The 16,237-nt window shown below is 40.7% G+C and overlaps 1 protein-coding gene across 8 annotated transcripts in view; it reads right to left on the reverse strand.

Annotated features, from left to right (window-relative positions):
• PPHLN1 (periphilin 1) overlaps positions 1–16,237 on the reverse strand; it is a 113,267-nt gene that overhangs the window by 40,783 nt on the left and 56,247 nt on the right. For all 8 annotated transcript variants that reach the window (XM_080660519.1, XM_080660521.1, XM_080660517.1 and 5 more), the window contains 2 exons: positions 13,780–13,899; positions 8,183–8,323 (listed from right to left, as the gene is read on the reverse strand). In XM_080660519.1, the coding sequence (XP_080516645.1) occupies positions 8,183–8,323; positions 13,780–13,899 (261 nt within the window). The remainder of the gene's footprint in view (positions 1–8,182; positions 8,324–13,779; positions 13,900–16,237) is intronic.

Genomic DNA, 16,237 nt, shown 5'->3' on the forward strand with positions numbered 1-16,237 from the left:
GGAATGGTTAGGGGGTGATCAGGCTGGCAGGCAGAAGCGGTTAGAGGCAATAAGGAAGGCAGGCAGGCGAGCAGTTGGGAGCCAGGAGTCCTGGATTGTCCAGGATCCCGGTAGGGATCGGGCCTAAACGGGCAGTCAGACATCCCTTGAGGGGTCCCAGATTGGAGAGGGTGCCGGCTGGGCTGAGGGACACACACCCCCATGCACGAATTTCGTGCACCGGGCCTCTAGTATATATATATAAAAAAACAAAGCACCCTAGCAAAAACATAGTAGTTATAGTATTCCAATATGTAACATCATTAAGTTTTCTATTTTATAATACTTCTAATAACTGTTTTACTTCTCTGTTAACATTAGAATATGGCAATGTTCTTTAGACTTATTCTTCCTTCTTTAGGTCATCTATCTTTGCTGTAATAATCTCAATATACTTTAGTATCAGATTTTTCATGTGTTTGAACAATGGGCAGATAAAAACAGAGATGAAGTCATCCCTCTAGAACAGTGGTCGGCAAACTCATTAGTCAACAGAGCCAAATATCAACAGTGCAACGACTGAAATTTCTTTTGAGACACAAATTTTTTAAACTTAAACTTCTTCTAACGCCACTTCTTCAAAATACACTCGCCCAGGCTGTGGTATTTTGTGGAAGAGCCACACTCAAGGGGCCAAAGAGCCACATGTGGCTCATGAGCCGCAGTTTGCCGACCACGGCTGTAGGTCAAACACATATAGGTATCCAAAAAGTACTATAAAAAATGGTTTCATATTAAATAATTTTGTGTGTACTGCTAAGCTAGCCTCTACATCTGACTAGTAACCCACCTTTTCAAGATCAAATAGATCAACTATCCTATCTAATAAAGAGGGAATATGCTAACTGACCATCACTCCGTCACAAAGTTGGCTGCACCCACAGCTGAGGCCAAGTTCCCATAAGGGGCCTTACGAGCAATCAGAAGGGACCTGAGGCTACGCTCTCCCCCGCCCCCGTGGGGCTTGACAGGGGATCTCAGGCCGCGCCCCCCCCAATGGGGCTTGACAGGGGACCTCAAGGTGCGCTTCCCGTCCTAGTGCTGGGCTAGGCGACCTCAGGCTGCTCCCCCCCGTCCCAGCGCCAGGCTGGGGGATCTCACGCTGCGCCCCCCACCCCGCAGGGCTTGACAGGGGACCTCAGACCACGCCTCCCACCTGGCGGTGCTTGACGGGGGACCTCAAGGTGTGTTTCCCGTCCTGGTGCTGGGCTAGGGGACCTTAGGCTGCTCCCCCTGCCCCAATGCCAGGCTGAGGGACCTCAGGCCGCACCCCCCACCAGGTGGGGCTTGACAGGGGACTTCCGGCCGCATCCCCCACCCTGGCACCAGGCCTGGGGACCTCAGACCGCATCCCCCACCTGGCAGGGCTTGACAGGGGACCTCAGGCCATGCCCCCCGCCCCAGCACTAGGCCAGAGGACCTGAGGCTGCGCCCCCCTGCCTGGCTGGGCTTGACAGGGGACCTCAGGCAGTGCCCCCCACACAGCGGAGCTTGATGGGGGACTTCAAGGTGCACCCCCAGTGCTGGGTCAGGGGAACTCAGTCTGCGCCCCCGCCCAACAGGGCTTGATGGGGGACCTGATACTGCGCTCCCCTGTCAGTGGGGCTTGACGGAGGACCTGAGGCTGCACCGCCCTCCTGGTGCTGAACTGGGGGACCTGAGGCTGCGGTCCCCTGCCTGGCGGGGGACCTCGGACCATGCCCCCACCCAGTGAGGCTTGACAGGGGATTTCAGGCTGTGTCCCCCACCTGGCAGGGCTTGACGGAGGACCTCAAGGCATGCCCCCTGTCCTGGTCTGAGCTGGGGGACCTCAGGCCACTCCCCCCATCCTGGTGCCAGGCCAGGGAACCTGAGGCTACACACCCTGCCCAGCAGGGCTTGACAAGAGTGGGACTGGCCTGGTATGGATCTAGCCCAGGGGTGGGCAAACTTTTTGACTCGAGGGCCACAATGGGTTCTTAAACTGGACTGGAGGGCCGGAACAAAAGCATGGATGGAGTGTTTGTGTGAACTAATATAAATTCAAAGTAAACATCATTACATAAAAGGGTACGGTCTTTTTTTTTTATTATTTCAATAGTGTTATTCATTTCAAACATTTTAACAAGAAGAATGTAAACACTAATTATTATAATTTGAAACTTCAAAAAATGGAGGAATCATAGCACAATAACATACCTTATATTGAAGATGGCAAAGGCAAAATAAAATTGCCTAACAAAGGAAAGGTACAAAAGCCTTTCAAATTAAACTTAAATATAATAAAATAATTTAAAACTAAAACAAATAGTAAAGAACAAAATGTGTAAACAGTAAATTAAACATTTCCTTTAGTGCAACTTCCAAATTATGCCCAGGACGTAGATGTAGATGGCAATGTAGACTGGGTTGAAAGGTTTTTGGTCTTTAAAACATCAACTTCAGTGGGAACAGTGTTGTTGGTCTCCTTTTTAGCTAATGCTCTGATACTGTGCTCTCCAGGGGCGTGTCTCCCTACATCACCACGATAATGTGTCTACGCATTCCCAGGGTGATGTCGGGGGACGCGTCCGTGGGCATTACAAGGAGCCTCTGGAAGATTGAGAGGTTGTTCCTTCTACTGAATGGGCGGATATAAATCCGCCCACTCAGAAGAAGGAGCTGCGGCCGTGTTTCCCGATGTTGCCATGTTAACACTGCTGCTGGTGAAGGGAGCGGAGGGGAGAGCAAGAGAACCCTCCCCTCTTTCGGCTCCGCGGGCCGGATAGAACAGCCGAACGGGCCGGATGCAGCCCGTGGGCCGTAGTTTGCCCACAGCTGATCTAGCCCAATGGGGGCGGGGGGTGGCCAGGTCTGGGTCTCACGCAATTTTGAGGTGCATGTGGGTGGGCGGGGACTTGACTCTGGGTCCCGTGGTGAGCCCCAGACTCTGACAGGAGGAAGGTTTCCATACACATTTTACTAATTTTCTTTCATCTCTGACACTTCTACCGTGTTTCCCCGAAAATAAAACATCCTCTGAAAATAACACCTACTTACAGGTTTCCTTCTGAGTGAAATATAAGGCATCCCCCAAAAATAAGGCCCCCAGACTCTGTCTCAGGATGAAAATTAATTTACCGTAAACTGGTCGCTAGGGCCGCCCTGACTGGCGTCTAGCAACCAGTGACGTTATGCAGAGTCCTGACGTCACTGCTGTGTGGAGGCGGAGTGGAGGTCGGAGTGAGCGGTGAGCGCGGGGCGGGAGAGAGGAGGAGACTTTCGCAGATGCATGTAGAAGAACAGGAGGATTAGAGTGGATGGGACGCGGCGAAGGTGGTGAGTGCTGGTCTGTCTCTGGTGACACTACCTGATGCTCGCGGCTGCCTTCATGATGACTGAAGGTTCTCAGTCAGTGGCAGACCCTGCTCCAGCCCAGATCCAGGCCCCAGCAAGCCCAGTGACAGTCCCAGGCTGGCCCCAGGGGGTAAATGTCTGATAAAGGGGTAGGAGGGATGTCTGGTGAAGGTGTTCAGTGGCACAGGGGTGGGGGGAGGGGGATCACTTAAAATGACACAGGAGAATCAGAGGGGACAATCAAAATGACACAGGAGGATCAAAAGGGGTTACTAAAATGGTAATCCCCCCTCTGATTCTCCTGTGCCATTTTGATTCCCCCTTCTGATCCCCCCTGTGTCATTTTGAGTGATCCCCCTCCCCCCACCTTGATACCCCAATTCCTTTTTTTTACCCCTAGAAATGAGCGCACAAAGAAAAAGCTACTCCGTGGAGCACAAGAAAGGAATCGTGGAAGACTCTTGGGGCCAAAATCTTACTGCTTTCTGCAAAGAGAAGATGTTGATATCCGATTGGTCCGAAAATGGCGAGCAGAGTATGGTAACCTCATTGAACAAGTGGACAAGGGAAATGCTGAAAAGCACAAGTGTGGATCAGGTAGGCAACCATTATTTTCCGAGCTGGAAGACCTGATCTGTGAATGGGTTGTTGACAGGAGAGCAAAGTCTTTGGTTGTGAATAGGGCTCAGATTCAAGAATTTGTCCTTGCAATGGCACCACAGTTTGACATAGCCCCCAAAGACTTCAAAGCATCACAACACTGGCTGGATAATGTCCTTCAGCGAAGTGAACTGTCTTTAAGAAGATCTACCAACATTGTTTAGGTTGGAAGATACTCAAGTTATTAAGTGAGCACTTGCATTCAAGTCCTTTATTGATGATGCTGACTTCTCTAAATACAATCTTTCCAACATGATTGCTATGGATGAAACTGCAGTGTTTATGGGCCAATCATCTCAAACAACAATTGAACAGCGGGGTGCCTCCTTAGCGTACATTCCCTCCACTGCTTACGAAAGTGCACGTGTTTCCTGTATTTTGGCAATTCGTCTGGATGGCACTAAAATCCCACCTTTAATCATTTCTAAGGGCAAGAAGGAAAAGATTGAACGTGTTTTGGGCGTTTTTATTCTTGAAACTGAAAAAGCCTGGGCCACACAAGCAGTTATAAGGAAGTGGGTCGATTTAATGCTGCCGCTTGTTATGCGAGGGAGCCAAAGAGGTCTGCTAGTCTGGGATGCAGCCAGCACTCACCGCGCTAAAGACATGAAGACTTTTCTTCACAAAAGAAAAATAGATCAGATAATGATTCCCGCAGGAATGACGGCCTATCTCCAGACTCTTGATATTGCAATAAACAAGCCATTCAAAGACAATTTGCGCATGGAAATTAATGACTACATTGAAAATAGAATGGAGAGAAATCAGCGTGGAAACTTTGTGAAACCTAAACTGCAAGAAGTTGTGACTTGGGTGAAGAATTCATGGGAGAAAATCACTGACAGTTGCATTGCAAATGCACTGCGAGCAGGCTACCTCGACAAGAAGTACTCATTTAAAGACAGTGCTATTGCTAAACATGAGAGATTTGGTCCACTGATTCTGAAAGAAATGGAGTCACAAGAAATTCACCAGGAAATTCAGGAATTGGATTGTTATGATGATGTTCCAGAAGATGATGACATGATTGTCATTGAATAAATGAGTAAATTCTTGATACTGTAGGATTCAGTTTGTCTGGTTTGTGTTGACAACTACCGTACTACCGTACCGTATACAGGTAATAAATTTCCTTTATTTTCATTTAACAATAAATGTGTACCGTATTCTTCTTCATGGAAAAATAAGACATCCCCTGAAAATAAGACCTAGTGTGTCTTTGGGGGCAAAAATTAATATAAGACACTGTCTTATTTTCGGGGAAACACCGTATTATAAAGAAAGGGCAAATAGCAATATTAAATATTTCCTCTAATTAATTCCCTTTTAATGTGCACGAATTTCATGCACCGGGTCACTAGTGAATAATAACAAGATGCGATAGTACAGATATTAATAAGCCACAACCTAAAATAATAATCTCCTCCTGTTACTTAAGTTTTGTAACCAGTTATATTCTTAAGAGAATCTCTCCTTTAAAGAACTGCAAATCGGGTGGAAAAAATAATAACATTAAATCATTCATTCAACAAACATTTATCAAGCACTTACACTAAGTGCTGGGCCTAGGCACTCTGTTAGGTGGTCAGGTTAAGATGCAGTGTCTGATTTCAAGTGACTCAGAAACTATTTCAAAGGTCACTTCTAGGTTTATGACTCCATCCATCATCCATAAAAGAAATATTTCTTAAGAGCCGACTACATGCCAATGACTGTTCTAGGTAATGTAGATAAAACAATAAACAAAAGGTTCTTGCTCTCATGAAGTTTCCATTATGGTGCAGGGAGACAAGCCAACAAATAAAAACGTATGTCAAGTGGCAAAAATAGCTACAAAGAAAAATAAATCAGAGTAAAAAGACAGACGGCAGTAATTTTATATAGGGTAATGATATTCATATTCATATTGAAGATAAATCCTGTGAGTAAGCCTTTTATTTTTTTTAAATACGTTTTTATTGATTTCAGAGAGGAAGGCAGAGGGTGAGAGAAACATGAGTGATGAGAGAGAATCATCAACCAGCTGCCTCCTGCATACCCCCTACTGGGGTTCGAGCCCCAAACCCAGGGATGTGCCATGACCAGGAATCGATCTGTGACCTCCTGGTTCATGGGTCAACACTCAACCCTGAGTCACACCGGCCAGGCCAAACCTTTTATTTATGCTCCCATTTAATTGATATCTTAAAAGGCACCAATCCCTCTTCACTTTACCAAATTAAACAAAATTTTCTCAGTTTCCATTTTCCTTACTCCAAGCATCTGATACTGCTGACCATGTCCATTTTTAAACCCTACTGGTCTACATGACAAATTTTCTATCCATGTTCTTAACCTTAGCCATTAGGGTGATATCAATATACGCTTCACAATCACATCTAGGATTTGGTTAAGATCTTCTCCTATCCAACCAAGGGAGATAGATTTCAATTTTTGTGGAATTTAACAGCATCTTGAGAAAAAATTAATTTTGTTCTAAATTTCCAATAGTTTTTAGAAGCTTATATCTATATATATATAAAAGCCTAAGCGACCGGCTGACTGTTTGACCATCCGACTGGCAGCTATGATGCGCACTGACCACCAGGGGGCAGATGCTCAACGCAGGAGTGGAAACCATAGACATGGAAACATGGAACTGATGAATCTCAGAGGAAAAGGGGTAGGAGTGGGGGAGAGGGCAGGAAGAGATTAACCAAAGATCTTATATGCATACTAGAGGCCCGGTGCATGGATTCACGCACCAGTGAGGTCCCTCGGCCTGGCCTGCGACCTCTCACAATCCGGGACCCCTTGGGGGATGTCAGAGATCCGGTTTCAGCCCAATCCCCACAGGCCAGGCCGAGAGAGAGACCCCACCGGTGCACAAATCCGTGCACCGGGCCTCTAGTAACAATATAATGACATTGACTCAAGGCATTGAAGAGAAACAGCAAAAACAAACCCTTATGCCCCGGCCTGCTCAGTTGGTTAAGCATCGTCCTGCGCACCAAACGGTCACCAGTTCAATTCACAGTCAGGGCACTTCCCCAGGTTGTGGGTTTGGTCTCCAGTCAGGGCATGTGCAGGAGGCAACCAATCATATTTTTCTCTAACCTCTCTTTCTCTTTTCCCCTTCCTCTCTTTAAAATCAATAAAAACATATTTATTTTTAAAACACCTTGTACAGCCCTAACCTGTTCGGCTCAGTGGATAGAGCGTCGGCCTGTGGACTCCAGGGTCCCGGGTTCGATTCTGGTCAAGGGCATGTACCTTGGTTGCGGGCACATCCCCAGTAGGGGTTGTGCAGGAGGCAGCTGATCAATGTCTCTCTCTCATCGATGTTTCTAACTCTCTATCCCTCTCCCTTCCTCTCTGTAAAAAATCAATAAAATATATTAAAAAAAAAACAAACAAAAAAAAACACCTTGTACAATATGTTACATTTTATAAAGCCCTTTAGCGGTTTATTCATTTAATCCTCACAAAGTGATAATATTCTATGAGGCAGGCGCTATTTCCAAAATGAAACACTTAAAATTTTGCTATGCGTTAATATAAGGAGGATTAAAAAGACAATGATTGCTGCTTTTTTTAATCTTTGGTAAGGCAAAGCCTCTAGGCGTTTTCCATTCCAAAATTATATTTCACACTAGAGTTTTTGTCCTATAACTATGCCTTAAGCAAACTATTTAATCTATTAAAAACAAGATCCTAACTTTCAAGAATGACATCATTAAAATTAGATTTAAAGAGCTATCATTCATTTTTCTTTAATATTTGAAAAATTCTTAAAAGTATAATGAAAAATATAAGAAATGTCTAATCCCAATATTCAAACAAAACTTACTAACATTTGGTATATTTCATATTTCTTTTAGCCCATTCCTATTACTTTTATTACTTTTTAAATTTCTCCATACTAACTACAATATTAATATTCTCTAAAAAGGAAGCTTGCTTTTTATTTAAAAAAAAATAAACAAGTAAACAGGAGCCAGGGACCAAACTGACCAAAATTACTGTGAAATTAAATCAAACAATTTTTATAATTTTTAAAATTATTTCAGAGTCACAAGTGGGAAAGAACAAAATGAAATCTATTTATTCAATAACTATTTACTGTAAATACCATGTGAAAAGTGACATGAACAAAAGATTATGAACCTTAAGAAGACTGGATTCTCACCTGTTCAATCTCTTTGGTTTTTGATGCTATTGCTTTGGAGCGGCTGTTTAGCTGACTGTCTTCAAATAATTCTATGCCATCTGCTGCATTTGACTCAGGTTCTTCTGACTGGTCAATGAACAATGGTGCTGTGGATCCTGCCTTTATGAGAAATTAAAAATCTTTAATTGCTTTGTTAAAGGACTTGTATAGGCACTAACTTACATTCAAGAGAATGTGCTAAATTTAACCTGTTTTAAGAAAACACTTTCAATTTCATTATGCATAATAAGCAAGAGAATTAAAGAGGAAATAACTGGTAACTTAAAAAATTTTAAGTATGACAAAGTCTCTAGACTTATTTAATTCCAAAATTATATTTCAAGTGATTTTAAGACACAGCTAGAAGGTCTGTCCTATAACTATTCCTTAAGCAATCTATTTAAGAAACATTGAAGAGAAAAATTCCAATTGGAAGTGAGGGGTGTGTGTAAACATAAACATAAACATAAACATAAACATAAATATGGGCCTGGCCAGTGTGGCGCAGTGGTTGAGTGTCAAACTATGCACCAAGAGGTCGCTGGTTTGATTCCTAGTCAGGGCACATGCCCCAGTTGCTGGCTCGATCCCCAGCAAGGGGCATGAAGGAGGCAGCCAATTTATGTGATGTTTCTCTCTCATCAATGTTTCTATTTCTCCCTCTGTCTTCCTCAATCTCTAAATATCAATAAAAACTTATTTTTTTAAAAGGAAGATGAAAAAGAGCTCTATTTTCAGAAGTTAAAACTACCTTGCTCCTATAGCCTAAAAATTTATTGAAATAAAAAGAAAACAATCCCCCAAAGCAATAATAACTTCTATTTTAGAACAATTCATTAATGAATAAATTATCCCTCAAAAAAGACTACAGCCAATTACTCGTACTTTCTAAAAACACTGGAGAAAAAAAAATGAATGAGGAAAGACTTTTATTTTAACTACACTCATTAGTTTTTACAAAACTTTACTATATAACAAATGCCAAGCACTTCTCTAGAAACAACAGATATATTAATGAACAAAAGAGACAAAAGCTCTTGCCTTTATGTAGCACGCAGTAAACAATAACTTAGAATAAACTGAGCTCATGTATTTTACTATTGCATATTTTAGGTGGGTGAAAGGTAAGGGAGGAAATAAAAAACATGTACTTATAAGTTTATTTTAAAAGTTAGGATTTTTGTGATTGAAGTTGTGGCAAACAGCAGTAGGTTCAGAGAAGTCATAAGACATATTCCCTCTAGCCCTGTGGTCGGCAAACTCATTAGTCAACAGAGCCAAATATCAACAGTACAACAATTGAAATTTCTTTTGAGAGCCAAATTTTTTAAACTTAAACTTCTTCTAACGCCACTTCTTCAAAATAGACTCACCCAGGCCGTGGTATTTTGTGGAAGAGCCACACTCAAGGGGCCAAAGAGCCGCATGTGGTTCGCGAGCCGCAGTTTGCCGCCCTCTGCCCTAGCCGATTTGGCTCAGTGGATAGAGCATCCGCCTGAGGACTGAAGGGTCCCAGGTTCAATTCCAGCAAGGGCACGTACCTTGGTTGCAGTCTCCTCCCCAGCCCAGGCCCTGTTCAGGGCTCCTGCAGGAGGCAACCAATCGATGTGTTTCTCTCTGTCTTTCCCTCTCTCTCCCACTCTCTCTAAAAATCAATGGAAAAATATCCTCGGGTGATGATTAACAACAACAAAAAAAAGACATATACTAATTACTGGTAGTTTTTTACCAGTAAAAGCAGTGGCATTCCAACACCTAGAGTGTTGTATACTGCCACTTCTTTAGAGAACGATTTGGCAGCATTTATTCAAATTTAGCACATGTCCCTTTTACCTGGCAAAGTTAGATAAAGGCAAATACTATTATGATCACACTTTCATATGGAATCTTCAAAAAGAAAAAAACTCATAGAAAAAAAAGACCAGATTTGTGGTTACCAGAGATCAGGGCTTGCGGGGGGGGGGGGGGGGGGGGGGAGGGGAGGGGACAGGGAAGGGGGAAGGAGTGATGGGGGAAAACTGGATGAAGGTGGTCAAAAGGTATAAACTCCTAATTAGATAGTATATTATCCAAGGCATTATAGGGAAAACAAGGTAAGTGATATATACACACACACACACACACACACACACACACACACACACACACATACACATATACATACTATGTAGAACTAGACAAGTAAAAATTGTTTTAACAAATGCAATATAAGGTCATCAGTGAAATATAAATACATAAAATTTTATAACAGGAAGGGGAGAAAAGTGGAATCAAGAAAGATCTTGAATCTTTTCTCAAACACTATTGATTTCACTGAGTGAATCTGAAATGAGGACCACAAAGATGGGCATTCTTCACTGGGGACAATAGCAAAGATATTGAAGTAGAAAATGACATCTTATATGTGGAAAAAACATAATACACATTTTTGCATCTAAATAAAAATGTTTAAATTTTCTTCTATAGCAAAAAAAAACAACCTGTTCTACTGGGACATTCTAGCCTTTACATAATTTGCTTTTCATTCTGAGAGCCAAAAGCAAAACTCTCCTGGCTGTTTGTTTTAGGACAGTAAATTATATCTCTATATAACTTGACTATAAACTCCTTGGCAGCTAGGATGGTGTCTCTAATGCAGTGTTTGACACAAGCAGATAAAGAATGAATATGCAGTGAATTTAAATAAACTATGAGAAAGCCAGTACAGTATTATATTCTGAAAACATGTGCCTTAAAATACTAATCCTAAAATAGGCACTGTGAAAAGAATTTCATAATTATTTAATTTAATAAATTATGCAAACTTCATTATTCACCCTCCTTTCACAGCCCATGGATGAGCATGTTAACATATTAAAATCTCTGAAAATTGCTGAATTATCAAAATCAACCTAAGTATTTTAAATCTAGCATTTCCCAAACATACTGGCTAGAAGAATCTTTTTATTTTTCTTCTTCAGACCATTAGGTCCCTTCAGAATTATTATTTTATCAAATGCTTTGGGAAATTCTCTATTAGCAGCCAAGTGGTAAAATTATAAAATGAAACAGAGGAATAAATTGCAACATTCCTGAACATTTATCACTAAAAGTATCTTCCATTTCACTGGAGTTCACCTATAAGCCACAAGGTCTCCCTACCAAATTGCTTAAAACTATGTTGGTGGCAGCAAGAGAAGACAGACTGAAAACCTAAATATTTAATGTCTCTCTACTCATGAAAATGAACCTACATAATGTTTCTGAAGTACACAGACCATTATTTAAATAATATAAAATATTGTCACAGCTAAATTTAAGTGTGCATGCACATGCACACATACACATACACACACACACACACACACACACACACACACACACAGTACTATATCAAACTCTTTCCAGGCATCAAAGTCCTTTTTCCCTCCCAGCTTATTCTTTCAAATCTGATACTAGTTTACAGATCTGAGGTCAAAATTCTCAAATACTCTGATTTTCAAAGAGTATGGATCACTGAAATGAGTAATTATTTAACAACTACCCAAGAACAAATGTTAACTATCTGAGCAAAATGTTAATAAGATATGGTGGGATTAAATTTTAAACAAAAAATGGAGTATAAAATACATAAAAAAAGAGTATAAAATAAAAATTTCCCACCTGCTTTATTTCCAATATGAAAAAGTATCAATCTTACTTGAAAAACATTTTAGACAATGCTACGAACTTGATGCTGCCTGTCAATATTAATGATATACAACAAACATGCTACAGTAATCTAAACTCTACTCTCACACTTTGCCTTTGGTTCAACAGAAGATCATGCCTTATCTATAACATTCCTTATAAATTTTTAGGGTTGTTTACTTCTCAATAATGCAAAATCTAGGAAATTCTGGGCATATTTTAGAGAAAAAATAAGGAGGTTTTAAAAATTTCTTTCTAGACCCAATGTAACTGCCTACTCAGAATCAAGATCCAGTCAAGCAACAATAAAAATAAGCAGAAAATTTAAAGTCTGGGAAAGTTAGATCATCAGATTGTTTTTTTAAAAAAATATCTCTTTATTGATATCAGAGAGGAAGGAAGAGGGAGAGAGAAATAAAATATCAATGATGAGAGAATCATCGATCAATCGGCCGCCTGCTGCACTTCCCCCACTGGAGTAGAGACCCCAACTGGGGATCAAACCGTGACCTCCTGACTCATAGGTCGATGCTTAAACACTGAGCCATGCCGACTGGGCATGAGATTCCTTTTCTAATTTAAGAGATTAAAAAATGATGGAGATGAGTAAGGTAGAATAAATATATCTTAATAAAGCCTTGCTAATTGAAAATAAAGTATTTAACAAACAATGTAGTGTGTGTTTGGAGGTTTTTTACTTTACCCTGAAAAAAATTATCAGTTCTCTAAAACAGCAATTTTGAAGCATTTATATCTGTTACTCATATAAAAATCATTATTCTAAATTAGCAAAGGAAATAAGCAAAATGACCCTATTAAATATATCACTGTATTGTTCGTGCATTTAAATAGCATTGAAAAGGTACCAAAGATGGACAGACAGCTTGATGTTTTTGAAAAATGTATTCAAGAATATGTATAAATATCTATTTTACAGCTACAATAAAGAGAAAACCTTGACCTAGTTAAGAATATTTGTTAGCTAAATGACAGATAAAAGAAAGTCTCCATTTGCATAAGGACAGGTAGGGCCTGTACAGGTTTGTACTTTTTGGAGCAGTGTATATTAGTTATTTTGGAAAGGATCTTTTCATAGTTTATGAAGATATATGTAGGTATATAGAATATAGAATTCCAATGCTTGATCCCTTTTATCAAAGAACATTCCATGAAAGGCATCCAAAACATACTGAAAAGCTATAAATCTCCTCCAAAGAAACATAATTTGTCATGGTACAAAAATTTTTATATTTTCTGCCTATCAAAATAATTCCTGAAGCACCAAATCTTGAATCTAAAAAGCTTAATTTTGCCCATAAAAATATCTATATTTCCCTATTAGAGATGTTATAGGCTATAGAGAAATTTTTCAGTTCATTTTCAAATATAACACAAACATTTCAAAACAATATTCTAAGGATCCAAAAATGCTCTCACCTTTTGGTACTCATGACGCATCAACAATCATAGCAGTGCAAACAATGCATAATTTCATTTCTTGGGATATTTATGAGATAATTTGCATAAACTAGAATATACAACATAAATATACCCCAAGACCCAAGGTCTAATTAGATTTCTGTTCTGAATTCACTGTTTCATCACTAGTGGCTTAGCATGATTTCTAGAGATACTTTTAACAGCAAAGTATATAGATAGTGCATTTTCATTTTATTCCATATTTATATTATTCTTACACTTCTAAACTATTGGAGACTTTGACAGTATGATTGTTGAATTCAGCCATTCATATTCATACTATTACTGTATGTGATAAATTTTAATATATAAGAATAGTTTCCCCAAATATATTTTAAAATACTAGAATCAAATATTTTCTGCCCATAATTTAAAATCTAGACTAAAAACTCTCAGATGGGAAACATAAAGGAGAAATGATGCCTTACCTCATACTCAGAAATTTCAGGTAAGTTACTTTCATCTGCCTTCTCTAGCTTTTCAGCAGCCCACTTGCTTGCAGCCTCAGCAAGTTCCTTTTGAGTTAGCTTACTGGGTTTGTCTAACACCTAATAAAAACAAAAGAACAGTTCTGTTACAATTCTCGAGGGCTTTTAAACTTCAAATACATCAAGAAGTACACCCCACTTACACTTAAAATCATAGAAGCCTTCAAATAACATCTAGAGAACAAGTACATTCTTTATTTGCTTTTTCAAAAAATATTCAACATTGAATTTAAGTAGCAATTCATTTGGGACATACAGACTAGCCTTTTAATTCCATTTACATAAAACTTCAGAAATTCATCTAAGGAACAAAAGACACTGACAATGAACTAATATACTAACAGTATTTAGAACATATTAAGACATCATATGGATTTCAACTTTCTATCTGTAATTATATTCAATGAAGTAAATAATGCCAAATCTCATCAGGGTAAATTTCTAGTTAGTGCAACAGAAAAGTCCAGATATGCTATTTTTATAATTTGTAATCCTTTCTAATAAAAGAGTAATATGCCAATTAACCATCACTCCGCTACACCCACAAGCCACGCCCACCAGCCATGCCCACCAGCCAATCAGGAGTATGCAAATTAACCCAACCAAGATGGCTGCAGCCACCGAGAGAGCAGGAGGGAGGCTTGGGTTTCCCTGGCGATGGAGGAAGCCAAGCTTTCCGCACACCCTGGCCGGCCCAGGCCTCCGCTTAAGGCTACAAAGTTTAAATTATAGAAGATACATAAATTCCAAAAGAAATGGCTGCCACCACGGAGCGAGCAGAAGGCTTGGCTCCACTCCAGGCTACAAAGTTTCAATTGTAGAAGATAAATAAACCCCAGATACCAGGGCCTCCGCTTGGGTCGCTGGGGGGCGTGGCCAGCCTGCAAACCACCACGGGCCCCTCGCCCAGGCCGCCCCATGCCCCAAGGGAACCCCCACCCTGATCCAGGACACTCTTCAGGGCAAACCAGCTGGCTCCCACCCATGCACCAGGCCTCTATCCTATCTAATAAAAGAGTAATATGCAAATTAACCATCACTCCAACACACAAGATGGCTGCCCCCATGTGGTCAAAGATCCTGCCCCCATGTGGACACAAGATGGCCACCACAAGATGGACAGCAGGGGAGGGCAGCTGGAAGGGACCAGGCCTGCAAGGGAGGACAGTTGTGGGTGATCAGGCCAGCAGGGGGGGGCAGTTGGGAGGGACCAGGCCTGCAGAAGAGGGAAGTTGGGGGCGACCAGGCTTGCAGAGGAGCAGTTAGGCATCAATCAGGCTGGCAGGGGAGTGGTTAGGGGGTAATCAGGCTGGCAGGCAGAAGCGGTTAGGGGCCATCAGGCAGGCAGGCAGGCAGGCAAGCAGTTGGGAGCCAGCAGTCCTGGATTGTGAGAGGGATGTCCGACTGCCCGTTTAGGCCCGATCGCACCAGGCAGTCGGACATCCCTCAAGGGGTCCCAGATTGGAGAGGGTGCAGGCTGGGCTGAGGGACACCCCCCCATGCACGAATTTCATGCACCGGGCCTCTAGTAAGTTATATAAAGCCTACTCTTTACACAAAACCAATAAACTTAAAGTTCATTTTTTAAAGAGGTTCTTTTTGTTGTTGTTTTTATTTATTTTAGAGAGAAAGAAAGGGAAAGGGAGAGATATAAACATCAATGATGAAAGAGAATCATTGATCAGCAGCCTCCTGCACACCCCCTACTAGGATCAAGCCCAAAACCCAAAAATGTGCCCTGACCAAAAATTGAACCAGTGAACTTTTGGTTCATGGGACGATGATCAACCAATTGAACCACACTGGCCAGGGCTTAAATTTCATTTTTTGATACTACAATTACTTCCCTACTTCAACCACTTACAACACTAAACAAGAAATGGGATATGAAGTTACAGACAGACCTGGGTTTGAATTCACTTGCCAGATAAATGATTTTACGTACATAATTTATGACACTGTGTTTTAATTTCCTCATTTAAGAAATAGGGATAAATAATACTCACTGTTTTACTAGACTTATTGGGGTGGTCCCTTTATATAAGTTATATAAGTATCTAATCTCTATGTTGTACACCTGAAACTAATATAATACTATATGTTAACTATAATTTGAAATTTTTAAAAAATTAACAATATTCACTGTTTTACAAAGTAGTTTTGAGAATCAAGAGAGGTAACAGACCTGAAAGCATCTAACATAATGCTTAGGACTCTAGTTTTTCTTTCTTTTCCATATTTATTGTTAATAAATCTATTATAATAACTAAAATATATTTGAAGATTGATAACTCCATGTGCTCAATATAAAAATGAAGAAAATAAAATGTTTTTCCTGGATTACATATGATTCTCCTAATACTTTTTACAGACCTATGTTATAGAATAAGATGTAAAA

This window comes from Plecotus auritus, assembly GCF_963455305.1.
Source record: "Plecotus auritus genome assembly, chromosome: 3".
Lineage (NCBI taxonomy): Eukaryota > Metazoa > Chordata > Mammalia > Chiroptera > Vespertilionidae > Plecotus > Plecotus auritus.